Genomic DNA, 27,486 nt, shown 5'->3' with positions numbered 1-27,486 from the left:
GTAAATCTCTGCTGGTGCTTTTTCTCTTGGGCAATTTTTAAATGAAAACTATGGTTATATGTTCCCTTTTAGTACTGGTGCAAAGTCCACAGAGGAAAGTACTCATGGACTTTGCACCTATCCACACAGTTTTGAAAATTGTCCTGTAATGCTGTTTTGTGGGATCATCTTGGGGAATTCAAAACAGGGATAGAATTATTAACATATCCAGAAGACCAGGGAGGCTTTGATTGCACTGTAGAGGTATTTAAGAGGTTCTGACACAATGTGATGTAAGGGAGTACTTGAGATGTTATGGGACTGATAGAAGCAGAGCTCATTCGTTGACACTGATCAAAGATAATTACACTTTGCAATCACGGTGACAGTTCTCAGCATTCTAGATGAGGGAGCTAGGGCAGTCATCTGTTCTGTGCAAGAAGGAACAGTCCCTCATTTTGGTTTAAAACAATGGCTATATTCTTTCCAATCCATCCATCAAAAATTCATCCGGTCCAAAATTAATTTCCCTGGGAATTCTGGCACCTCTCATTCCCACCCATATTTTTTTCAATGTATCCTTCAGTATTACCCTTTAAAGATCAGATCTGGTGGATTAAGGGTCTAGGATGGTCTGCAGTCCAATTTAAATGAGGCGGCTTCCCTAGCAACATTTAAGAATAAACTAGACATACAGCATTATCAATGGCTTAGGATAGCAACAGGTACAAGGATGGACAAAGATCAAAGTCAACAGTAGACATCTAGAACACTTTGAACAAGCCTGAATATGATCGAGAAATGTCTTTATTCAATCTGAAAAGTATGTTGCAGAAACATACTAATTAAAATGAACTGCCACAATATTCCTCTAGGATGGTGGAAGTGAAAAGACCAGAATACATTTGGCAGCAGTTGGAAAACCAGACCTGGATCAAAATGGTATAGGGGAGATGCTTGGGGAGTTTATCAGGAGCTTGCCGCCCTGATTTTCTTCTGAACTAAGGAATCATCTTACCATAATTGCTTGAGCTGCGAATTGGCAAAGGCATCTGGCTAACCTATCCTATGTCATGGAAGTCTGGAAGACCCAGTCCTAGTTCACATACAGTGCATTCTGGGATTCTGCCCATCAGCAAAACCAGAACTATAACCCCAGCAGGTTTTGTGGCTCTGTTTAAAAAAACAAAACAAAGGGAATACTTAAAATTTACTAAAACCTAAACACAAAACAATGTTGTACATTGTCCTGCTCTCTTTGATGACATCAGAAGGACTGTGATTGGCTGATGACACTTACTGGGAGATTAGATCCCCCCTTCTTGGATCCCCAACTTCATTGATAGTAAATTTGCAGTATGAGCCAGCCGTATTTTTCATTCAACAAAAGGAATTTAAAAATATATGATTTTTAGTATCATTCCCATTGGTCAACAGTGAAGACCGATGAGGACTTCTCACATAAAAACACCCAATGAGAGGTTCCATGCAGATGTTCAACTTTCTATTGCTTTCCCTGTCCCCAGTAGAGGGAGGGACTCTATGATATCAGCACAGGTGATCACAGACATCTCAAGGTTCACGTTGGTGGTTAATGAACAGATGAAAAACCTTGTGGTATGTGGTGAATGGTTTGAGGTTTTTGTTAAGACCTTCAGGTGTTTCTCTAAGACAGTGGATTCCACCTCACCCCACTGCCTCCCCATCTCCTTGCAGCAGGAATCATCCTGCAAGCCAAAGAGGGTGTGGAAAAAAATGATAGAAGGACGTAGGTCTGGAAGCATGAAGAAGGTAAGGCTGAAAGCTCAGCAGTGTCTTCTGGAAGATGGTCTTCAGTTGACTTGAGAGGTGCCCACAACCTTTTTAGGGCTGAGGGTGTAAAAACATCCAAACTCCTGTGACTTTTTGAAGCTAATCAAAGTCGCCAGAGGTTAGCCTCTCTCAGTATGTTTTCTCTGTTTATATATTAATTTGACAAGTCTGGAAATCAACCATGATGCAGAGAGATGGCTCCAGAAAGAAAATGCATAATATTTTCTCTCACAGTGATGGGTTCCTTTCTCATTTTGTTTTTTTTTTCTTTTGCAGTTGGTGCTGTCATTACTTTTGTCCTCCACAAACCGAAGACATCTCTTTAAATCTTAAACAAGATGGTCACGAATGCTGAGGAGAGGAGGCCTAGGGCGATGGAGGTTTCCATTCTGGCCACTGCAGAATTGTTGTTTCCTGTTTCTGAGAGAGAGAGAAAGAGAGAGAGAAGAAGAAGACAGAGTAAAGAGAGATAGCAATGAATTGCAGATTTGGTGTCAGAGAAACATTTTGCAGCCATACCATACTTGGATATACTCCTGGGAGATCTTTAATGCTAAGCAGAGGCCAGTCTGGAATACAACACTTCAAAGGAACTCTTGATTCTGCGAGTGAGGACGTGATGCTGCGAGTGAGGATTAAGGTGCGTTGGCAGAACTATATGAGAGTGGGGGTCTCAGTACTGCAGGGTTACAGCTTGTGAGGAAAAAAGAGATGGGGCAGATTCAATAGCAGACCCAGCCGACTGTTCTGGGATTCATCATTTGCAAGGGAGGGGTGAAGTCCAAAATGGAGGTGATGTGAAAAGCTGTTGAATGCCTGAGTGATAGGGATGGAGTCAATGTTAGTGGACATGAGGAGAGTCTGGCAGAAGTGGGGTAAATTCTAAGAAGGTGAATAATGTACTGAATGATTGAGGGAAGTGCAAACCGTGTGAATGTTGGAGAGGTGTGAAAAGATTTGAATGTTAGAGAAGAATGAGGAAAGGTTAAATGCTGGCTTCTTCCTGTCTACCTGTAATAAACAATGCAAACTTGGGTTGTCTGACTGAGAGGAGGGAAAGGTTAGAGAGAGAGAGATACACATATATGTGAGTGTGTAGTAACTAGAAGGGATGATGGATGACAGTATATGAGAAAGCCAGGGAAGGTAAGGGGGGGGGGGGAGTATACAAGGAAATGACTGGAGGTGATAATGAATCAGAGAAGAGGGTGATAGGGGAAGAAGGGATGGTTTGGAGTGAGGCAGTCAGAATGGAGGGGATGGGAGAATACAGAGGGCATGAGTGAAATTAAATAACTGGGAGGGGTGAGAGTAAGAAGGGATGCATGGGAGGAAGAGAGTCAATATGAGGAGGATGGAGAGTGGTGAAAGGATTATCAGTTATTGGGTGAAGAATTAATTACATAGCAGAAGTATGATGGGAAGATGAAGGATTGAAAGGGGCAATGGTTGAAGAGGTAAAACTTTGGGACATGGAGAACTGGAGGATAAGAAAGGAGGAGGAGAGATAAGAAAAATAGCTATGAATGGACAGAGTAGTGGAGAAATGGAATGAAAGGGAAAGATCAATTCTGGATCTAGATGTGGGGAAGTGAAAAAGACAGGAGAAGAGAGAAGAAATGGAAAATGTAAAGAAGACCCTGAAAAAGGAGTTAGGAAAAGTATCAAAAGAAGAAATGGAGAAAATCATATAGGACCAAAACAATTAGAAAAATAAAATGCTTAGATCGAAAGGTAGAAAGAATGATTTTTAGTTTAACAATTGGAAAATAGTAGCTTGGAAATGTGTGTTTCTTCTATGTTTGTATTTTGCACAGGAAGGGATCCATTTCTCTTTCTCTTTCCTCGGTGTTGCATTTCATGCAGCTTGACTTCTAGGGGTTTCCAGCTCAATTAAGGGGTAATTTTATAAAGGTTTTTCCATTAGTAAAGGTTATTTTGCATGCAGAAAAGGCCTTTTTATAAAAGTACCCCACTGTAAATGCATGGGGGTGAAGTTTGGGCGGGGCAGGAGTAAATTTGTGATGTATGTAAATATTTTATAAATTATATGAGTATACACATAAAGGGCAATTCTATAACTGGGCACCCATATTTACACGTCTCTCCCATGGAATATTAGAACTTATGTGGGTTAGCGTACACTTACCTGTGAAAGTGCCAGCAGGGTACTTAAGTGCTATTCTGTAACAGCACTCATAAGTGGTATAGTACATAAATGCAAGGGGGGTACATGGTCAGGCCTCCTATTCCCTTCTGCATTTATATGACCGCAGTTTTGCCAGGCCTACAGCTGATATAACTGCAGACATGTAAATATAAGATGCACCAATACCTGGCTACACTATATTCTATAACAGAATCTTGGTACCCTGATGCCATTATTGAATAGGCTTTCATCATGCAACATCTAGGCACCCAGTGGCGATCCTTGGTCAGCTGCCACCAGGGCTGGATTGCCGCTGTGCACCCCCCCACCGGGTGCAGCGGTGTCTGTTCCCCCCGGGTGCAGCACGACATCCCCCCCCCCGGTGCATCAACACCCCCCCCCCATTCTTACCTGCTGGGAGCAGCTGCGCAGCTGTCGGTTCCACTGGTTCCCTGCTCCCTCTGCCCCAGAGAAGGGTAGTTAGTGGGGTCCCTCAGGGATCTGTGCTGGGACCATTGCTTTTTAACATTTTCATAAATGACCTGGAGATGGGGGTAACTAGCAAGGTTATCAAATTTGCTGATGATACAAAGTTGTTTAAGGTTGTCAAATCGCGGGAAGATTGTGAAAAGTTGCAAGAAGATATTGCGAGACTAGGAGACTGGGCGTCTAAACGGCAGATAACGTTCAATGTGAGCAAGTGCAAAATGATGCATGTGGGAAAGAGGAACCCAAACTATAGCTATGTCATACAAGGTTCAGCGTTAGGAGTCACGAAACGAGAAAGGGACCTGGGAGTCATCATTGATGATACGTTGAAATCTTCTGCTCAGTGTGCTGCTGCGGCTAAGAAAGCAAATAGAATGTTAGGTATTATTAGGAAAGGAATGGAAAACAAAAATTAGGATATTATAATGCCACTGTATCGGTCCATGGTGCAATCGCACCTATATTCAATTCTGGTCGCTGCACTTCAAAAAAGATATAGTGGAATTAAAAACGGTGCAGAGAAGGGCGACAAAGATGATTAAGGGGATGGGACGACTTTCCTGTGAGGAAAGGCTAAAGCGGCTGGGGCTCTTCAGCTTGGAGAAAAGGTGGCTGAGGGGTGATATGATAGAGGTATATAAAATAATGAGTGGAGTGGAAAAGATATAGATATAGAGCGTCTGTTTACGCTTTCCAAAAATACTAGGACAAGGGGGCATGCGATGAAGCTGGAGTGCAGTAAGTTTAAAACAAATAAGAGAAAATTTTTCTTTACTCAGCGTTGGAATTCGTTGCCGGAGAATGTGGTTAAGGTGGTTAGCTTAGCAGAGTTTAAGAAAGGTTTGGACGGCTTCCTGAAGGAAAAGGCCATAGAATGTTATTAAATGGACGTAGGGAAAAATCCACTATTCCTGGGACAAGCAGTACAAAATGCTTTGCTCCGTGAATCTTGTCGCGTGATTGTGACCTGGATTGGCCACTGTCGGAGACAGGGTGCTGGGCTAGATGGACCTTTGGTCTGTCCCAGTGTGACGATGCTTATGTCTTATGTCTTAAGTAACCTGTTCCAGGGCAGAGGGAGAAGGGAACCAGCGAAGCCGACAGCCATGCGGCTGCTTTCTGTACCTCTCCAGCGGCGTGCACCACCTCCACCGCCCCGCCCTCGATATGCCAATGTAGGCACCCACTTATAGAACTGCCCCTAGCCCCCAGAGCACATGTTTAAATGTTTGAAGCAGGCATTTATATGTTACAATGGCTGCTGCTGAGAGCTATTATGTCACCTTTTAAAATAAGGGGCCGATATTCAGACCGCAGGAGTTAGACCAGCTAACTCCAGTGGTTGGCGCTAAGCCCGGATATTCAATGCCAGGCCATTTCCGGTGACCAAAATTGAATATCTGGTTTATTTTGACCAGTTTGAAGACACCCGGATAAGATAGTCTTTTACTAATTCGTGGTAGCTTTTTTAGTGCGCCCTAATGATTAGTATGCGCTAAATGCTAGAGACAGTCATATATTCCTATGGGTGTCTCCAGTGTTTAGTGAGTGCTAATCATTGGCGTGCGCTAAAAATGATACCACGGCTTAGTAAAAGACCCCCTAAGTCAATTTTCAGACTTGGCCAGCTATCTTCAAACCAGCCAAAGATATACCAGGTTTTGAAGCGGTCAAATATGGCCACTAAACCTAGTTTAAAAATTGGCGGATAGCCAGTTATATTGCGTGGTATATCCACTATCTGACAACTGGGGATATTCAGCTGGGGATAGCCTGTTATCCCCCGCTGAATATCAGTGGATAGGCTGGTTAAATAGCGGTAAATATCGGGTGGTAAGTGCCTTTATTGACTTTTCACCTAGGTGTCCTGTATAAAACTATCCTCCACTTGGTGATGGCTGTTCTGTGGAGCTCCATAAGGTGAAATATTCTGCTGTTGTATAATTTCTGTGTAGATGCCTGTAGCAGTCCAACTTGTTTTGGTAATCTAGGGTCTGGTGTAATATCTGAAGGTAGGTTTGTTGGGTGTTTGAGTTTGGGTTCTTTTGCTATTACAGATTTATATAGGTTCTGAGCGAATTTTCAGTGTTTTTGTGTTACCTTACAAAGTGCCTGATAATGGAGGAAGTTTGTGTCACTGCAACTCAGATATGGGAAGCTTTAAGGGAAACATCTTTATTACTAATACTACTTCTTATCATTTCTATAGTACTACTAGATTTACGCAGCGCTGTACACTTGAACATGAAGAGACAGTCCCTGCTCGACAGAGCTTACAATCTAATTAGGACAGACAAACAGAACAAATAAGAGATAATGGAATTACTAAGGCAGGGATGATAAAATAAGGGTACTGAACAAGTGAGTAAGGGTCAGGAGTTAAAAGCAGCATCAAAAAAGTGAGCTTTTATCCTAGATTTGAAGACGGCCAGAGATGGAGCTTGACGAACCGGCTCAGGAAGTTTATTCCAGGCTTATGGTGCAGCAAGATAAAAAGAATGGAGTCTGGAGTTAGTGGTTGAGGAGAAGGGTGCAGATAAGAGAGATTTACCCAGTGAACGGAGTTCCCGGGGAGGAATGTAGGGAGAGATGAGAGTGGAGAGGTACTGAGGAGCTGCAGAGTGAATGAACTTATAAGTCAATAAGAGGAGTTTGAACTGTATGCGGAAATGGATAGGGAGCCAGTGAAGTAACTTGAGGAGAGGGCTAATATGAGCATAGCGACACTGGCGCAATATAAGTCGTGCGGCAGAATTTTGAATAGATTGAAGAGGAGAGAGATGGCTAAGTGGGAGACCTGTGAGAAGCAAGTTGCAATAGTCTAAGCGAGAGGTGATAAGAGTGTGGATAAGGGTTCTGGTAGTGTGCTCAGAAAGGAAAGGGCGAATTTTGCTGATGTTGTAGAGAAAGAAACAACAGGTTTTAGCAGTCTGCTGAATATGTTCAGAGAAGGAGAGAGAGGAGTTAAAGATGACCCCAAGGTTACGAGCTGATGAGACAGGGAGGATGAGAGTGTTATCCACAGAATTAGAGAATGGGGGAAGAGGAGAGGTTGGTTTAGGGGGAAAGATAAGAAGCTCAGTCTTGGTCATGTTTAGTTTCAGATGGCGGTGAGACATTCAGGCAGCATGTCAGACAGGCAGGCTGATACTTTGGCCTGAATTCCTGCTGAGATTTCTGGTGTGGAGAGGTAGATCTGGGAGTCATCAGCGCAAAGGTGGTACTGAAAACCATGGGATGAGATCAGAGTACCAAGGGAAGAAGTATAGATGGAGAAAAGAAGAGGTCCCAGGACAGATCCCTGAGGTACACCAACTGACAGAAATGGAGGAGGATCCACCACAGTATACACTAAAGGTAAGATGGGAGAGAAGAATAAAACCAGGAAAGAACAGAGCCCTGAAATCCAAGTGAGGACAGCATATCAAGGAGTAGGCTGTGATCAACAGTGTCAAAAGCAGCAGATAGATCGAGAAGGATGAGGATAGAATGGAGGCCTTTGGATCTGGCCAGGAACAGGTCACTGGACACTTTAGCAAGTGCTGTTTAAGTGGAATGAAGTGGGCGAAAGCCAGATTGAAGTGGATCAAGAATAGCTTGAGAGGAAAGAAAGTCAAGACAATGGCGATGAACAGCACGTTCAAGCATCTTGGATAGGGAAGGGAGGAGGGAGATGGGACGATAGTTGGAAGGACAGGTAGGGTTCAATGAAGGTTTTTAAGGCATGGTGTGACTACGGCATGTTTGAAGGCATCAGGAACAGTCGCAATGGAAAGTGAAAGATTGAGGATATGACAGATAAAAGGGATGACAGTAGGAGAGATTGTGTTAAGTAGATGGGTGGGAATAGGATCGGAGGAACAGGTAGTTAGTTTTGAGGAGGAAAGAAGATGCTTAGTTTCCTCTTCAGTGATTTCAGAAAAGGAAGAAAAGGAGGCAGGGGTTGGAGGGTTAAGGGAATGGACTAAGGGAAGGAGAGGTGGAGGTGACCTGGTTGAGAATTCAAGTTTAATCTTGTGAACCAAATCATGAAAGTACTCAGCCAGAGTCTGGTGAGAAAGTGAAGGGGGAGTTGGAGGTGAAGGCACTTTGAGGAGAGTTCAGTGTGGCAAAGAGACGTCGAGGGTTTGAGCCAAGAGAATTTGTCAACTGGATGTAATAATCCTGTTTGGCAAGTAAAAGAGCAGACTGGAAGGAGGTCAGCATGGGCACAGGATTTCAGCCGAAGGCGTTCGGCAGAATGGGCACATGAACTTAGGTAGCGGATTCTAGAGGTCAGACAAGGCTGGGGTTTGGCACACTTTACAGGATGGGGAATGGGAGGAGCAAGAGTATCCAGAGCAGAGGAGAGAATAGTATTATAGGAAGAGATAGCCTCATTGACAGACTTGGATAACTTAGTGGTACAGAAGAGATTTGAAACACTGGAGGACAGAGTAGAAGGGTCAGTAGCCTGAAGATTTCTAAATGTATTGGTTAAGAATGGACTGGACTGGGGAGGAGGGTGTTTAAGTGTGAAAGTTATCAGATGATGGTCAGAGAGGGGAAGAGCTGAGGCACAGAAGCTGGAGAGTGAGCAGTTTGAGAAGAAGATAAGATCAAGACAGTGGCCATTCTGGTGAGTGGGGGTAGTGGAGCACAGTTGAAGATTGAAAGAGGATGTTAAAGCGAGAAAATGAGAAGCATAAGAGTCAGAGGGATCACTAGTATGAATGTTAAAATCCCCAAGAATGAGGGAAGGAGATGAAGGTTCAAGAAGAAGGAAAGCCAGGCGTCAAAGTCAGTGAGAAAGGAAGAAAGGGACTTATCAGGAGGTTGATAAATGACTGCTGCTCGGAGAGGCAGAGGAGTGAGTAGATGAATGGAGTGGACTTTGAAGGAAGAAAAGCAGTGAGACTGAGGTGGCAGAAGAGGTTGAAATCTACAAGAGGGTGAAAGTAGTAGACCGACACCACCTCTGCGGCCAACCGTGCAAGGAGTATGGGAGAAAGATAAACTCCATGGCATAGGACCGCGATTGAAGCAGAGGCTTCAGGGCAAAGCCAAGTTTCAGTTAGGACAAGCAGATGGAGAGAACGAGAGATAAACAGGTCATGGATGTAGGAAAGTTTGTTACAGACAGAACTGTCACAACTGTCAGGAATGGTGAGCCCTTGGACCAAAGCCGGAGCTTTGGTAGACAAATCATCTGGGCTGGCACAGGCAGGAATCAGAACAGACTGGACTAGGATAAACTAACAGACTCAACAAGGCAGGACAGAGGGAACTAAACACAATGGACAAGAACCGGATCCAGACGAGGCAAGGAAAAGAAGGCAAAGGGCCAGAACTGGAACCCAGACAGGACAAGGCAAGACTCAGAACTGGATTAAAACTGGGACCCAGAAATGCAAGACAAGGCAACACACGGAAGTAGATTAAAACTGGGTCCAGAAAAGGGCAAGACAAGGACAAGGCAAGGACTGGATCCGGACAGAACTAGACTGAAACAGACAAAGCACACCTAGACAGGCAAGACAGGGTGGGAGCTAGGCAACAAGAATAACAGAAGCAAGACAATAAAAAAGGCAGGAACAGGATTCAGGATTCTCAAACAGGCTTGGCTGGAACAGGATTCAGGATTCTCAAACAGGATTCAGGATTCTCAAGCAGGCTTGGCTGGAACAGGATTCAGCTAGACCTATATGTCTAGCCCCGTCTTTGGCCGTTTTCAAGTCCAAACTCAAAACCCACCTCTTTACCACTGCTTTGACTCCTAACGCACTTGCCCTGTCCTTTATCCTTACCTCTTTATTCCCTTACCCTTAATTGTTCTGTCTGTGTACTGTCTTATCTAGATTGTAAACTCTTTGAGCAAGGACTGTCTTTGTATATGGTGTACAGCGCTGCGTATGCCTTGTAGTTCTATAGAAATGATAAGTAGTAGTAAGTAGTAGTAGTAGGATTCTCAAACAGGATTCAGGATTCTCAAACAGGCTTGGCTGGAACAGGATTCTGGAACAGGCTTGGCTTGAGTGGAACCAGATTCTGGAACGGGCTTGGCTTGGCTAGAACAGGATACTGAAAGGGCTTGGCTGAAACAGGGTACCGAAAGGGATTTGGCTTGGCTTGCCTGGAACAGGATACTGAAAGGGACTTGGCTTAGCAGGGAACTGGGACAGAACTAGCTCATAGAGCAGGAGCAGAACCTGGCTCAAACACACACAGGAACAGAACTTGGCAGAAACAGAGCTCAAGAGCCAGGAAGCAAACATGGCAGGCAAAGCATTAAGCAGACTAAAGGAAGACAAACAAACAAACAAACAAAGAAGCAATGTGCTTACCAGCACCCACAGCTGGATAGCAGTGAAGTAATCAGGTATGACGCTGGCTTCTACAGCTTCAGAATAAACAGACAAGAACCACACACACAGGAAACAGAACAGGGAATACAGAAATGGAGCTTGGCTAAACACAGAGGTTGGCTTAAACACAGAGCTTAACTATAGCAAGAGTCATAAGCAGGGCTAGACTAAAAGCAGGAGCCAAGGGTAGAATCAAACAGATACAGACACCAAGGGCAGGGTGTGGCTCTACAGTCAGGCTTTCAGGAAACAAGATTCAAAAACAAACTCACAGAAACAAAGGAAAGCATTGAAACACAAGACTCAGAGAAACACAGCACAGACCTTCAGGAGTAAAACACTCAGGAACAAAGCCAAGCATGGATAAGATCTAAACAGGTAACACAAGATTAAGAGACCTCTTGCAAAGACCATGTAGGAAAGCTCCCTGGGTCCTTATAAAGGAGTAGGCTGATGATGCCACAAGTAGGAAATGAAGCAGAAGCAGGGAGACCAAAGCTAGGCTTGGCTTCAGGGACACCAAAGTGAAGAGATGTCCATGTATTCCTATTAACCTTCACAGGGATGGGAGTTTTGACTGCTTTCTAGGCACCTTTCAGCTAGCCCATGGTTTGAAATGCATGAAGCCCTGTAGTCTCATTTCCTCCTTTCCTCATATATCTAAACTTATGCAGAAATCTTTTGGGGCCCTTAAGAAGATCAGTTTTGAGTCATCAAGATTATTGTAATTCTCTATTTGTTTGTGTTCCGTTATATTCATTAAAACATTTTCAGCTTGTACAAAATACTGCAGTGAAATGTGACCATCTCTGGGAAAAGGTGACTAAAGTAGCAGATCAAAATGTTGAGAATGGTCGATTTTTCATGTCATGAGTCCATAAGCAGTCTGTAAAAGTTATATGTTTCATCTTCTGTGCCTTTTCTTATTTTTTTCACATAAAAGGATGGGGTTTGGACTTTTCTATTATAAATTGTTTGCTCTAGCACAATCTATTGAAATCTCATCTTTTGTTTCTGATAACTTTAGTCACCTCACAAGGCCTTCTATTCAGGGTTTCCTTCATATCTAGAGGTCAGCCAAGGCTGGGGTTTGGTACGTTTTACAGAACGGGGAATGGGAGAAGCAAGAGTATCCAGAGCAGATGAGAGAATAGTATTATAGGAAGAGACAGCCTCATTGACAGACTTGGATAACATAGTGGTAGAGAAGAGATTAGAAACATTGGAGGACAGAGTAGAAGGGTTAATAGCCTGAAGATTCCTAAATGTATTGGTGAAGATTGGACGGGACTGGGGATGAGGGTGTTTAAGTGTGAAAGTTATCAGATGATGGTCGGAGAGGGGAAGAGTTGAGGCACAGAAACTGCCCTGAAATCTTGCCTTTTGCTATGTTGCTAGGTAGTCAATCCTCCATATCCCTGCCTTGAAGTGTGGTTGATGAGGTTTTCCTCTTACTATACTGTATACCTTATGAGTACTTTTAATCTATTTGCTTTTGGTAAATTGGAAAATTTGTGGTGCAATTCATCTGTGTCCTCTTGTTTAATCCTAATTACGACTTTGTCTTAAAAAGTTAGATTTGTTTTAATATTGGTATTGCACTGTTTAAGTTTTAAGTCAACTCACCAAAATACTGGTTTTTGATATGCTTGGTGAGTGGTGGTATAACAAATGCTCAATAAAATAAATAAATAAATTTTATATATTTATATTCTGCTAACCCAGGAAAAACTTTTCCTTGGCAGAGTTTAGCATTGCACATAAAATAATAAATAGAACACAGAACATAAAAATATCCACCTACACAAGAAGCAAAATCAATATAAAGCAATTTTTGTTCAAAAACTAAGCATAAACATATAAAATCAGTATAAAATAACCATCTGCATAATATGCAAAAATATGAAACAATTCTGTTGAAAAGGAAAAACAAATCAAAACAACAACATACAGCAAAAACCTGATGAAAAGAATGCACCTTCTCTTCTTCCTAAACACATGTGGCCCGATATTCAGCGCTATTTAATAAGCCAGGAACAGCTCCTGGCCAGTTACGTAGCACTTAGCCAGCTAAGCACTAATATTCAGTGCAAGATAGTCAGTTATCTCCACTGAATATTAGCGCTTACTCCCTAATTCTATAAAACAGTGCTAAAAATGTGTGTACAAATTTGTGCGCATGCCTAATTTCTGCATGCATTTTAATTGAATAACTTTTAGTTATACATTCAATTATAGAATAAGGGGGCTCTGTGCCTAAATGTAGGCATGGTCTCTAGGCTTAAACACTGTTTTATAAACTGCACCTAACTTTAGGTGCGATTTATAGAATAATGCAATGCGCTTTTTTTGTTGCTGATTTTTTAGGTGCCATTTAAAGAATTCCCCCCTTAGCAGCTAGCCGATAACCAGCTATGTTGCATAACTTAGCAGTTTTCTGAGAATATTCAAACTCTGGCTAGCTGAATTTAGTGGGCAAATCAGATTGCATAAATAGCAATCCAATCTTTGCCAGCTATTTATTTGACCGGCCAGCACTGAATATTCACACAGAGGGTCGTTTAATAAAGCAGGGGCGGACTGAGAGTGATATGGGCCCCCGGGCACTGAGGGTGGTCTGGGCCCCCGCTCGGCTGCTGCCAGCCACCCCCTACCTCTGCGCTGCTGCCCTCTCTACTGCCACAATTGATGCCTCCGCTGCCCCAGTCCTACATGAAGGGCCCTGGTGGTCTATTGGCAAGGGGAGGAAAGCATGCCACACTGCCGCTATTCTCCCGCCTGCCAGCGCCACTGTATTTTCAAAATGGTGGCTGAGACTTCCTGCGGTAGTCTCATGGGTCTCAACAGTTTCGCGAGACTTCCGCAGGGAGTCTCAGATGCCATTTTTAAAATGTGGCAGTGCAGGGCAGGAAAGCACATGTTCCCCCCTCCCCCTGCAGAGTCCACTAGATCACCAGCGGCGTGTCTTTAAAGCTAGGACTGGGGAGGGCTGCAGTGTGTGGCAGGCATCCGGGCAGAGCCTCTGGTCCCCCTAGATCCTCTGGACCCTCAGGCACTGCCCGGTTGCCCGAATGGTCAGTCTGCCCCTGTACTAAAGCTTAACTTGAGTTATCTGCAGCAGGGCCCATTTTATTCCTATGGGCCCTGCTGCAGATAACTGGAGCTAAGCTTTAGTAAAAGACCTCCATAGTTGGTTAAGTTAGAGCCAGCCCGCCCCCCCCCCCCCAAAAAAAAAAGGATATTCAGTGCCGGTCACCAGAAACATCCCAGCATTGAATATCCGGGGTCAGCGCTGCTGCCGGCAGCAGCAGCTAATTTTGTTGCTTGCCGCCAGCTGAATATCAGGGGGACGATTCCTTCAGTAATGCATTCCAAATGGAAGGAGCAGAAATAGAAAAATATACTCTTTATGTGTTGAAATGAATCTTACAGAATTTGCAGATGGACCAAATACATCAAATGAACACAACGAATGGGTCGGAATATATTCAGAAATTACTCTTTATAGATAAATGATGACAGACTGTGTAAAGTCTTACAGGCAAGCATTGCTGTTTTACATTTAAATCCCCAAGGTACTGTAACCAGTGGTGCTTTTGAAAAGGAAATATGCTCTCAATAACTACAGTTGGTCACAAGCCGAGCAATGGCAGTTTGTTCCAACTGAAAGGCATGCAGAGGACAGAATGGCAGTCCAAAATACAAGACTTGCCAGCCCTGCATGTTCCAAACTGTAAGACCACTGGGACGGACTAGGTTTTAAAAGTGGCTAGAGGCTCCCCTCCCCCCTACAAATTAGCAGACACACTGGCTGTAGATTAGAACTGAGGTACCTTGGAATAAAAATATTGGAACACAAACACTCAAGGATATTTTGATGAAAAATAGCTCAGTGTAATAATATCCGTTGACAGCAAATAAACTGAGGTCCATCCGGGATCAATGCTACTTGTTTATCACTGGAGGGAAAAGGCAAGAGATGGGTCTGTGCAGTATAGCCACAGTGGAGTGAAATCCCTCCCTGCTTTGCTCTCTTCTCCTTTTCTGGTTTGAATTCAAAAAGCACACAAATGAAAAGTCAGACAGTCTGCATTCTCCATTTCAATCCATCCATTGAAAAGAAGTGTCATTTGGGGGTCAGGTGATGCAGCTCAGAGAGCAGGAACATGGGTTATCTGTTTAATGTATCCTTTCATCTTCTTTCCAGGCTGCTCAGATGTCTAAGTTGGTTGCTCAAGACCTCTCTATTTTGGCCCTAAGGTTACAGCACACATTAAATAAAAATAAAAATCTGTGACTAAAACTCTGCAAAAGATGTTAAACTCAAAGGATAAAATGGCACCAAAAGTGCATATTCACTTATGTTCGCATCATACATGTTTGGCAATTTTCAAAAGGTCTATTTCTATAAATACTTTCTTTTATGTGACTAAATGGCTTTGAAAATGACCCCAATGGAGGGTTCTTTTTTCCACCTTATACCTTTAATACTATGCTTTAATTTTTTAGTTCTGTATATGGGACTGGTTTACGAAAGTGCAGTATGTATTTGTACTTAATGTGGGTTAACAGCCAAAATTAACTTGCGGCAAGTGAAAAGGCTGTGTGATAACTGTTGGGCACATGTTCAGCATTCCCCCTGCAGTTTCTGCAGAAACTCCCCACCGCGTATGATTGTCACATGAAGTTACTGTGGATGAACCTAAGCCACCTCTTGAGATGGCATTAGATGTTCCCACATTAACTGCACATTTGAAAGTTAGAGCATGCTATTTACCATGCGCCAACTGCAAGTAGTCCATGCTCAGTCTCTGCTCCTATCCTGCCCTCTCCCTACCCCGTTCAGTGCTAGTTAGCCTGAGATCTGGTTTTGTGACATTACGTAAATTGCGCTGTGTCTATGATTTGTTGAATTTTTCTTTCCTACATACTGCACTGCACGCTTTCCTGATCCCACATCCCACATCTCACATCTCAAAAATCAGGAACCTTGGAATACAGTTAGATTCAACACTTACTCTGATTCCCCAAATCCAAGCAACCTTCAAGAGGTGCTTCTACTATTTGCGACAGCTACGCTGCCTCTCTCCTTACATCAAGAAGGTAATTCTTATTTTTTTTTTTTATTGTTACATTTGTACCCCGCGCTTTCCCACTCATGGCAGGCTCAATTATCCCAGTTGTACATGCTATGATAACATCAAGACTGGATTACTGCAATGCACTATACAATGGTCTGATTACAAAGGGCTGCACCAGCTCCAGTTGATTCAGAATGCAGCAGCAAGACTCCTAGAAGGTTGCAAGCGACGTGACCACATCACACCATTTTTGCAAAAACTTCATTGGCTACCAGTACAATTCAGGGCTAAATTTAAAACTCTATGTCTGATCTTCAAGGCCCTGAAAGGAAATGGCCCTGAGTACCTGAAAAATAGGATGATCCTCCACACACTGCCAAGGATACTAAGGTCCTCCCAAGGACTTTCACTAACCACACCCTCTCCAAAAGACATTACATGATGTGATACCCGCAAGCGAGCCTTCTCCGGAGTAGCCTCCACACTGCCTGGAATGCACTGCCTGGAAGGCTGCGCTTAACACAAGACTATCTCTACTTCAGGAAGCAGGTGAAAGCTTGACTCTTCAACCAGGCTTTTAATGGAAGAAGTAACTAACTCGTTAGTCTCACTCACACACACAAGGAGTGACTCGGGCTGCATATACTGCAGCAGGACATGTTTATCCATTCCCATCCTAGCTAAGATAATATTTAACCATTTCTCTGACCTCATGTGCAACTTTCTTTAAATCAATCACCTTACTTTCCAACTCTTCCTACTTTCTTAACTATCTATTTGTTACATCTTTGTTTTACCCTTCACTATACTACTACTACTACTTAACATTTCTAGACTGCTACTAGGGTTACGCAGTGCTGTACAAATTAACAAAGAAGGACGGTCCCTGCTCAAAGGAGCTTACAATCTAAAGGACGAAATGTCAAGTTGGGGCAGTCTAGATATCCTGAGTAGAGGTGTAGTGGTTAGGTGCTGAAGGCGACAATGAAGAGGTGGGCTTTGAGCAATTATTTGAAGATGGGCAGGGAGGGGGCCTGGCGTACGGGCTCAGGGAGTTTGTTCCAAGCATGGGCGAGGTAGAAAGGGCAGAGCCTGGAGTTGGCGGTGGTGGAGAAGGGTACTGAAAGGAGGGATTTGTATTGAGAGCGGTGGTTACGGGTGGGAACGTAAGGGGAGATGAGGGTAGAGAGGTAAGGAGGGGCTGCAGATCGAGTGCATTTGTAGGTTAGTAGGAGAAGCTTAACTGTATGCGGTACCTGATTGGAAGCCAGTGAAGTGACTTGAGGAGAGGGGTAATATGAGTATATCGGTCGAGGCGGAAGATAAGACGTGCAGCAGAGTTCTGAATGGACTGAAGGGGGGATAGATGGCTAAGTGGGAGGCCAATGAGGAGTAGGTTGCAGTAGTCAAGGTGAGAGGTAATGAGAGAGTGGATGAGAGTTCGGGTGGTGTGCTCAGAGAGGAAAGGGTGAATTTTGCTAATGTTATAAAGGAAGAAGCGACAGGTCTTGGCTATCTGCTGGATATGCGCAGAGAAGGAGAGGGAGGAGTCGAAGATGACACTGAGGTTGCGGGCAGATGAGACGGGGACGATGAGGGTGTTCTCAACTGAGATAGAGAGTGAAGGGAGAGGAGAAGTGGGTTTGGGTGGGAAGATAATAAGTTCGGTCTTGGCCATGTTCAGTTTCAGGTGGCGGTTGGACATCCAGGCAGCAATGTTGGATAAACAGGCCGATACTTTGGCCTGGGTTTCCGCAGTGATGTCTGGTGTGGAGAGATAAAGCTGGGTGTCGTCAGCATAAAGATGATAGTGGAAACCATGAGATGAGATCAGGGAGCCCAGGGAAGAGGTGTAGATTGAAAAAAGAAGGGGTCCAAGGACAGATCCCTGAGGAACTCCAACAGAGAGCGGGATAGGGATGGAGGATGAACCATGAGAGTATACTCTGAAGGTACGATGGGAGAGATAAGAGGAGAACTAGGAGAGCACAGAGCCCTGGAACCCAAAAGAGGACAGTGTGTCAAGAAGTAAGTTGTGATTGACAGTGTCAAAAGCGGCGGATAGGTCGAGGAGGATGAGGATGGAGTAGTTACCTTTGGATTTGGCGAGGAACAGGTCATTGCACACTTTAGATAGAGCCGTTTCTGTCGAGTGTAAAAAGCCAGATTGAAGCGGATTGAGGATGGCATGAGAGGAAAGAAAATCAAGGCAACGGCTGTGAACGGCACGTTCAAGTATCTTGGAGAGGAAGGGTAGGAGGGAAATGGGGCGGTAGTTGGAGGGACAGGTAGGGTCAAGTGATGGTTTTTTGAGGAGTGGTGTGACTACAGCATGCTTGAAGGTGACCGGGACAGTTGCAGTGGAGAGAGAGAGGTTGAGGATATGACAGATGGGGGGGGGGGGGGGGGGGGGGGTGGTGATAGTAGGAGAGATGGTGTTAAGTAAGTTGGTGGGGATGGGGTCTGAGGAACAGGTGGTGCATTTCGAGGAGGAGAGAAGATGGGCGGTTTCCTCTTCGGAGATATCAGGAAAAGAGGAGAAGGAGGCCTGGGTTGGTTGGTTGAGGGAGTGGGTTATAGGATGAAGAGGAGGAGGAGAAGGTTTGATGGTGAATTCGAGGTTGATCTTCTGGACCTTGTCGTGGAAGTAGTCAGCCAGAGATTGGGGAGAGAGTGAGGGGGTGGGGTGGGAGCGGAGGGCACTTTGAGGAGGGAGTTGAGGGTGGCGAAGAGACGACGAGGGTTAGAGCTGAGGGAATTGGTCAATTGGGTGTAATAGTCCTGTTTGGCGAGGAATAGGGAGGACTGGAAGGAGTATAGCATGAATTTGTAGTGAATGAAATCAGTATGGGTGCGAGATTTCCTCCAGAGGCGTTCAGCCGAACGGGCGCAGGAGCGAAGGTATCGGGTGCAAGGGGTCAGCCAGGGCTGGGGATTGGTACGCCTTGTGGGACGGGAGATGGACGGTGCAAGGGTGTCTAGAGCAGAGGAGAGAGTGGCATTGTAAGTGGAGACAGCCTTGTCATCAGACTCGGAGGACATGATGGAAGGGAGGAGATCAGAGATACTAGAGGATAAGGTGGGGGGGGGGGGGTCAACAGCTTGGAGATTTCTGGAAGTAGTGGTTAGTGTTGGGCAAGACTGAGGGGGAGGGTGATGAAGTGTGAATGTGATGAGGTGATGGTCAGAGAGAGGAACAGCTGATGCGCGGAAATTGGAGGGTGAGCAGGTAGAAGAGAGGATGAGATCAAGACAGTGGCCAGATTGGTGAGTAGGAGTGGTGGAGCTCAGTTGGAGGTTGAAGGAGGAGGTTAGAGTGAGGACCTGAGAAGCGTATGAGTCGGATGGGTTATCAGTGTATATGTTGAAGTCACCAAGAATGAGGGATGGGGATGAGGGCTCAAGAAAAACGGAGAGCCAGGCATCGAAGTCGGTAAGGAAGGAAAGGAGGGACTTATCAGGGGGGCGGTAAATGACTGCAACTCTGAGTGGCAGCGGGTAGAATAGACGGATGGAGTGGACTTCAAAGGATGAGAAGCAGTGAGACTGTGGTAGGAGGAGAGGTTGAAAACTGCAGAAGGGCGAAAGTAGTAGCCTGACGCCACCACCGCGGCCAACTGGGCGGGGCGAATGGGAGAAAAGATAACCTCCGTGGCATAGGGCCGCGACTGAGGCAGAGTCGTCAGGGGTGAGCCAGGTTTCAGTTAGGCCGAGCAGTTGAAGGGAATGGGAGATGAAGAGATCGTGGGTTAAGGAAAGTTTGTTGCAGACCGAGCGGGCATTCCACAGGGCACACGAGAAGGGGAGGGAGGAGGGGGGTGGAGGGGAATAGAGATGAGATTGGAGATATTGCGGAAACGTTTGCATAGATGAGACGAGGACGAGGACAGGTGTGGGGGACCTGGGTTAGGATTGATGTCTCCCGCGGATAGCAGGAGAAGGAGCAAGAGAGTGTTCTATTACGTATTGTGTTGACATTGTAAGTAGTATACCATGCCATACTTTGTATTGTTTTTGAAATTTTACTGCTATAATTGCCTATTGCTCATGTTTGATCTATTCTTATTGTACACCACCTTGAGTGAATTCCTTCAAAAAGGCGGTAAATAAATCCTAATAAAAATTACTGTAACTCTGTTTATGCTGGTCTTCCCGCTTCTGAGCTCAAGCGCATTCAGATGCTGTACTTTACATTGGTTACTGGTACATTATCACATTTTGTTTAAAATTTAGCTATTAACTCACAAGGCCTTCTATTCAGGGTTTCCTTCATATCTGCCATCTAAAACAATCCGTACATCCCCACTCACTCTCTTCACTCTCTAATCCTAATCGATTGGTGCTTCCTTCTCCTAAGTTGGCCCATTATGAATGTACAAGACATAAGTGTGTTTTACTTTTTATCCCATAAACATTTGAATGATCTCCCCAGTCACATTCAAACCGAACAGTTATTCATTAAATTTAAGTCACTTCTGAAGATCCATTTTTTAAATTGGCTTTTCCATCCTGAAAGGGGGTGAGGGAGGACATTTTGAGGGGACTGGGAGGTGGAGAAAGAGGTCGGAGAGGAGATCCAAGCCCAAGATGACTGGGGAAGTGAGCCCATGGAGATTGCTGCTCTACAATGGCATAGCCAGACTGCCAATTTTGGATGGGCCTGAACCCAAAGTGGGTGGGCACAAAATTTTCTCTCTATCCCCCTCCCCCAGCAAAATTTAGTCACACTAATCAGATGCATTTGTCACACCGGGTAAAGTGCTGCTTTTCAGTGCATCAGATTTCAGAAAATTTATTTAATAGCCTAACACCCTTTTCAGTGAGCTTTCAGAGGCCAAAACCTCCTGCCTCAGGTCAGTATAATGCTGTTACCGTATCCTCTCCTGACCTAAGGAAGGAAGTATTGGTCTCTGAAACTTTATTAACACCATATTACTTTATCCTAAATTAAAAATAAAATTATTTTCTTTACCTTTGTTGTATGGCCATTTACTTTTTCTCATTGTGTTGCTCCCAGTCTCTAGATTCTGCTTTCCTTCGTTTTCGCTTAACTCTTCTGCCAGGGTTTCCTGGCCATTTGTCATTTTTCTCTCCTTTTTCTTTGCTTTCTTCAATATTTTTCTGCCTCTCTCTCTCTCTCTGTCCAGATTTAATTCATTCTTACTATCCATTCTTTAATTTCCTTCAACTACGTATGGCTTTTCATCTTTTTCTCACCCTTGTTCTTCCCATGCCCCTTCCTCTTATTCTCCAGTCTTTCACTACTCCCCTTTTCCATCCAGCAGCTCTCCTCTTTCTCTCCCCATCCTTCCAGTGTCTCCCCTCTCTCTCCCCATCCTTCCAGTAGTCTCCCTTCTTTCTTTCTGCATCCTTCCATCCAGTGTCACCTTTTTCTCCCTACCCTTCCATCCACCGTCTTCCCTCTTTCTCTCCCCATCCTTCCACCCATCTACCCTCTCTCCTGATCCTTCCATCTAATGTCTCTCTCCCTCCTTCTAACCAGTGTCTCTCTATCTCTCTACCCTTTTCTGCTGTGTCCTTTCTCTCTCCACATCCTTCCAGTCTCCCCCTTTTCTCTCTGCACCCTTTCATCCATCTCCCCTCTTTCTCTCCTCATCCTTCCATCCAGTGTCTCTCTCTCCATCCATCCATCTGTTTCCCCTCTTTCTCTCCCATCCTTCCCTCTGTTTTCCCTCTTTGTCTCCCCATCCTTCCATCTGTTTTCCCTCTCCCGATTCTTCCATCCATTGTCTTTCTCTCCTCATCCTTCCATCTGTTTTCCCTCTTTCTCTCCCATCCTTCCATCTGTTTTCCCTCTTTCTCTCCCCATCCTTCCATCTGTTTTCCCTCTCCCAATTCTTCCATCCAGTGTCTTTCTCTCCCCATCCTTCCATCTGTTTTCCCTCTTTCTCTCCCATCCTTCCATCTGTTTTCCCTCTTTCTCTTCCCATCCTTCCATCCGTTTTCCCTCTTTCTCTTCCATCCTTCCATCTGTTTTCCCTCTCCCGATTCTTCCATCCAGTGTCTTTCTCTCCCCATCCTTCCATCTGTTTTTCCTCTTTCTATCCCATCCTTCCATCTGTTTTCCCTCTCCCGATTCAGGCCTGCCAGCACCAGCCCCAGCTCCCATTACCGGCCACTGCTGCTTTTCCTGTTGAGCTATAAAAAGAAGAAGCGCTCAGATGACTGAGTTGAGCGCAGAGCACTAACGACAAAAAATGTTTTAAAAAGAAGCGCTGCACCGCAGGCAGCCTTGAGGCATTGGCTGCTGGCTCTGCAGGCTCCTCCCATCTCTCATGTCACTGCCCCTGGAGCGACGCAGGGGCAGTGATGTAAGAGACGGGAGGAGCCTGCAGAGCCAGCAGCCAATGCCTCAAGGCTGCCTGCGGTACCGCGCTTTTTTTTAAAACATTTTTTGTCGTTAGCGCTCAGCTCAGTCAGCTGAGCGCTTCTTCTTTTTGTAGCGCCGGCCCTGCTCCTCAACAGGAAAAGCAGCAGTGGCCGGCAATGGGAGCTGGCGCTGGCCTGGAGGAAAAGTGGGCGGGCAGTGTGTGTGTGCTTGGGTGGGTGGGCCTGAGCTGAAATTGGGTGGGCCTGGGCCCACCCAGGCCCACCCGTAGCTACGCCCCTGCTGCTCTAGCTCAGGTACAAGGGAAGAAGTTGAAAGGCTTCATAACAAACCTTCTTCAAGGCTGGGGAAAGCTTGGAGGAAATGTGAAGCAGGTGTTTCACTCAAGGGAGAGAGAGGTGCCATGCTGTAAAGCAGTGAATGATTTCAGCTGTGGCCAGAAGTCAGACCCAGCTGGAGAAACAGATAGTGACTTGAACTGTGTCCAGGAATCTGGCATCCTGGGGAAGCAGTGAGTGATTTGAACTATGTCCAGACGTCTTGCCATGCTGGGGAGGCAGTGAGTGATTTAAACTGTGTCCAGAAGTGGTGCCATGCTGGTGAAACAGTGAGTGATTTAAAACTGTGTCCAGGAATCAGGCCATGCTGGGGAAGCAGTGAGTGTTTTGAACTGTGTCCAGAAGTGATGCCATGCTGAGGAAGCAGTGAGTGATTTGAACTGTGTCCAGAAGTGGTGCCATGCTGGGGAAACAGTGAGTGACTTGAACTGTGTTCAGAACACTGCCATGCTGGTGAAACCATGAGTGATTTAAAACTGTGTCCAGGAATCAGGCCATGCTGGGGAAGCAGTGAATGATTTAAACTATCTAGAAACTGTGGCCAGTGGGGGGAAGGAACAAGGGGTTTTATGTGCTGTAACCAAGGACTAAGTCTGGAAGAGGAACTGTCTTGGCCTTGCTGATGGAATAAAGCGGTTTTAAGCATATTTTTGGAGTCTGCTTCTGGGAGTGCTGTGTCCAGGGAAGGGCCCTTCCAGGGTCAGCCGAGTTCATACCTGCAGGAAGGCCTGAAGGTGGTGGCCTGCTGACAATATATGGATTTCATTGACACATGCTGTCTTCAGTGGGGGCCCTGCATGGGAATCCCTCCTTTCAGTACCCTTCTCCACCACCGCCAACTCCAGGCTCCGCCCTTTCTGCCTCGCCTCACCCCACGCGTGGAACAAACTCCCTGAGCCCATACGTCAGGCCCCCTCCCTGCCCATCTTCAAATCTCTGCTTAAAGCCAACCTCTTCAATGTCGCCTTCGGCACCTAACCTCTACACCTCTACCCAGGAAATCTAGACTGCCCAACTTGACATTTCGTTCTTTAGATTGTAAGCTCATTTGAGCAGGGACCGTCCTTCTTTGTTTATTTTGTACAGCGCTGCGTAACCCTATTAGCACTCTAGAAATGTTAAGTAGTAGTAGTAATATATATATAGCTAATTGTTAACTGCTTAGATCCATTTGCCTGGAATATGCAGTATAAAAAGTCTCAATAATCATAAACATACTGCACAGGCTTTTTTAGTGTGCAGTAGGCCATTAGCACACACTAAAACTTGCACTAACTGCTTAATGCACTTTCTTAAACATGTCTCTATGTTTTTTAATACAGCTTGTTAATATGGAGATCATTTTATAAATTCATTGTCACATGACCCTGGGCGAATCATTTAGGAGTCCTTTTACTAAGCTGTGGGAAAAATGACCCATTTTTCCCGTGGGCCAAGTCCCTTTTTACCGCAGTGGGTAGAAAGCCCTTTAAAAGAAATGGCCATGCGGTAAGATTACTCTTACCTTATGGCCATGCGGGGGAGAACACTTACTGCCACCCATTGAGGTGGCAGTAAGTGCTTCTGTGGTAACCTGGCGGTAACCGGGCAGTGCTATGCTCTAAAATAAAAAAAAATTCCTGCACGCCAGAAATGGCATGTGCTCAACAAGGAACTACTTCCGGTGGCTGCGTTGGGCAAGCGGTAGTTCTGGGTTAGTGTGCGATAGGCCCACATTGGGCTTACCAATGCTTTGTAAAAGGGGCCCCTTAACTGTCTATTGCCCCAGGTACAAAAACCTTAGGGCCTTGTTTACCAGGGACATCTTTTACAAAGCCGCGCTAGTGATTCCCATGAGGCAAATGAGAATGAGCCCATTCAATTTCTATGGGCTTCCTCTCATTTGCCACGTGGGAATCGTTAGCATGCTTTGTAAAAGAAGCACTAAGCCACGTTATAGGCACGTTAGCGCTATTAACGCGAGTTAACCATGTATGCATGTTAACTGTGTAAGCGCCTACAATATCCATATAGGCGCCTTCATAGTTTGCGTACGTGCTAATTGTAGGCGAGTTAAAAATGCTAATGGGCCCTTAGATTGTAAGCTTACTAGGGATAGAGAAAGTACCTGTATATAATAAGTAAACAGCTTTGGTTGTATCACAGAAAGGCGATATATCAAATGCCTTACCCTTACCCAGTGTGTTTTTTCTAGCAAAAGAGGTGCCGGCACTCAAATGCTAGGCCACCCTTCAGGAGTGGGGTGATCACTGAGAGACCCACCCCACAATTGCTAGGCCCCCTGCAAGCAGTCACAGAATCTATGACAAAAATTGGTGTGTAGAGCCTGAGCTCTGTCATTAAAACTTGGGGTCCATAGGTCAATTTTAGCAGACAATGGAAAAGGTGCTGGTACTCAGTACCCCCTCAAAAAAAAGCCCTGCCCTTACCCTACCCAAGTACATAGCCTGTTAAATACGATGAGTTTATATAGTTGGGCAGACTGGATGGACCATATAGGTCTTTGCTGGCATCTACTATGTTACGCTATAAAATTCTGATTGATGTAACAGTCTGCACTCTGACACAATGGTGCATACATAGCCAGTAGGCATGTACAGGGGGAGAATTTGGGCAGAGCGTGTATAGTGTTCACAAGTTTGCACACTTGGGTCAATATTCAAAACAATTTAACCAGCCAGAAACTGTTCCTGGCCGGTTAAATTGCCTTTTTGAGGCTAACCACTAATTTTCAGTGGCACCTAACCAGTTCTAACCCAAACTGAAAACTGGCTATTTTCAGGGCATTCCAGGGGCAGAGTTGGCACTTTGCTGGTTAAGTGCTGATATTCAGCACTTAACTGGCCAGGGTAACTGCATAAAAAGGATTGCATAAAGATTAGTCCTATCTTTATACAATGCCCTATAGCTGCTTAAGTGCTGAATATCGTACTTAGCCGACATCAAATTTCTGGGTTTAATGCCGGCGGCAGTCAGCAAAATGCAGATTGCCGTCGGGTGATTATCAGGCCCATAGGTTATTAACCAGGCTGATTTACTGGTGTACTTAAATAATTTAGGTGCTGGAATTCACATTTGCATGAGAACAACTGTAACTGTCTATGCCTGCAATGTGGTGTGATTTCTGTCACACTATTATTTTATAAAGACACCTATGTGTCTGTATAATATAGGCCCCAATGCTCAAAAGAAAACGCAGGTGCTAGAGGCCATTAGCGCTGTACTAGCACCCACTTTTACCTGTGCAGAATGTTCAGAGGAGTCTAGCGTAGGAAACGACGAGCATGCCAAGCAGTAGCGCAGATCGCATGCAAATGTAGTCATTTCGTATTCCTCCCCAATGCTCAGAAAAGAGCACCTGAAACAAAGCTGCCTTACCAGTGCAAAAAATAACACCAGAACAGGCATTAGGGTGTTGGAAAAGAGGATTTTCCATGATTCTCATGTTAGGATTCTGTCTGCAAAATCTGCTGGTTTTGATTCCTTTTGGAAGAAGAAGGAAACCCGCGCAAGCTCTTAAGTGCTGGTCGTGAGAAACAGCAGCCCCATGCAAAAGCACACATTGGCATTTGTTTCCTGCATCTAAATTTAAAGCGTCCACGCTAAAGTAAAATTTTTAAATAGACAGCGAAAGCGCACATTGGCGTCTGTTTCCTGCATCTAAATAGAAACGTCCGAGATTTTAAAAATGTGCACAGGAGCCAAGCTTACCGTGGAACTCTTCTGCACATACGCCAAACACAATCTTTCTGCTGAACTCCCTAATGCTCAACGCTATAAGTGTGCCTATATTTGCATCTCATTAGCACTGAGCATTAGGGTGTTGTTCTTCTGCGCTCTTCCAGAATAGCACCAGTTTTGAGCATCAGGGCTATGGTACCTACATAGGCACCTACTTGCCCTCTTAAACTAGATACCTTCTTATAAAATTACCTTTTATCCCCCTAATTCTAATAACTTGGACACACAATTTTATGCTTAGCATGCAAAGTGATCTGTAAATGACAAAACGGATTTGGATAGGCTGCTATGGGCTTAGACAGCAACTTCAGTAGTTGGAACCTAAGGACAGGGCCGGGCAAACTTCTTCGGCCTATGTCTCAGAAATACCAAAGACAGACAATGGTTTAAGTTGCACATGCAAGTTACAGAATAGCGTTAGTTACATGTGTAACTTAATTTAATAATTAGATGCTAATTGGCATTAATGACCAATTATTGGCTACTAGTAAAAGAGGCCCATTTCCAACAAAACGGAAACAGGCGCTAACAAGGTTCCAGGGCCCCCTCCCCCCTCCTCATCACCCCTTCATCACCCCTCCTCACCCCCTCCTCCTCCCCCCTCACCCCTCCCTCTCCTCATACCCCTCCTCCCTCCTCCCTCCCCCACCCCTCCTCCCCTCCTCCTCCCCTTCTCCCTCCCCCTCATCCCCCGACCCTCCCCCCTCTCCTCCACCCTCCTCCTCCTCCCCCCTTCTCCCTCCCCCTCCGACCACCCTCCTGACCCCCCTCCACCCCCTCCTCATCACCCCCCTCCTCCCCTCATCACCCCCTCCTACTCCCCCTCCCCTTCCCCTCCTCACCCTCCTACTCTCCCCTCACCCCTCCCCCTCCTCATCCCCCTCCTCCTCCTCCCAACCCTCCTCCCTCCCCCTCCTCCTCCCCCTCCTCTACCCCCTCCCCCCTCATCTCAGGACCCCTCTGTCGTCTCAGGAACCCCCTCCCCCCCTGTCGTCGCAGCACCCCTTCCCCCTTTCTCTCATCTCAGGACCCCCCTCACCTCCGATGCCTGCGCCCCCCTCTCCTCAAATTTCCGCCGGCCAGCGCCTCCGACAGCAAGGAGGACATGTGCGGGTGCACCAGCCCTTCGTACGTGGCAGCTGAAGTACAGCAAGTACAGATGCCGCTTGTGTCAGCTGTTCCTCTGGTCCCGCCCTCATTTCCT

The 27,486-nt window shown here is 45.4% G+C and overlaps 1 protein-coding gene across 2 annotated transcripts in view; it reads right to left on the bottom strand.

Moving 5' to 3' along the window:
* Positions 1–785: 785 nt before the first annotated feature.
* Positions 786–27,486, bottom strand: part of IGLON5 (IgLON family member 5) — a 653,847-nt gene continuing 627,146 nt past the window's right edge. For both annotated transcript variants that reach the window (XM_030211299.1, XM_030211300.1), the window contains exon 9: positions 786–2,211. In XM_030211299.1, coding sequence (XP_030067159.1) covers positions 2,114–2,211 — 98 coding nt within the window. In that variant the 3' untranslated portion in view covers positions 786–2,113. The remainder of the gene's footprint in view (positions 2,212–27,486) is intronic.

This window comes from Microcaecilia unicolor, chromosome 8 (assembly GCF_901765095.1).
Source record: "Microcaecilia unicolor chromosome 8, aMicUni1.1, whole genome shotgun sequence".
Taxonomy (NCBI): Eukaryota; Metazoa; Chordata; class Amphibia; order Gymnophiona; family Siphonopidae; genus Microcaecilia; species Microcaecilia unicolor.
Note: the sequence above shows the minus strand (reverse complement) of the source record. Positions and strands in the feature narration are given on the sequence as shown.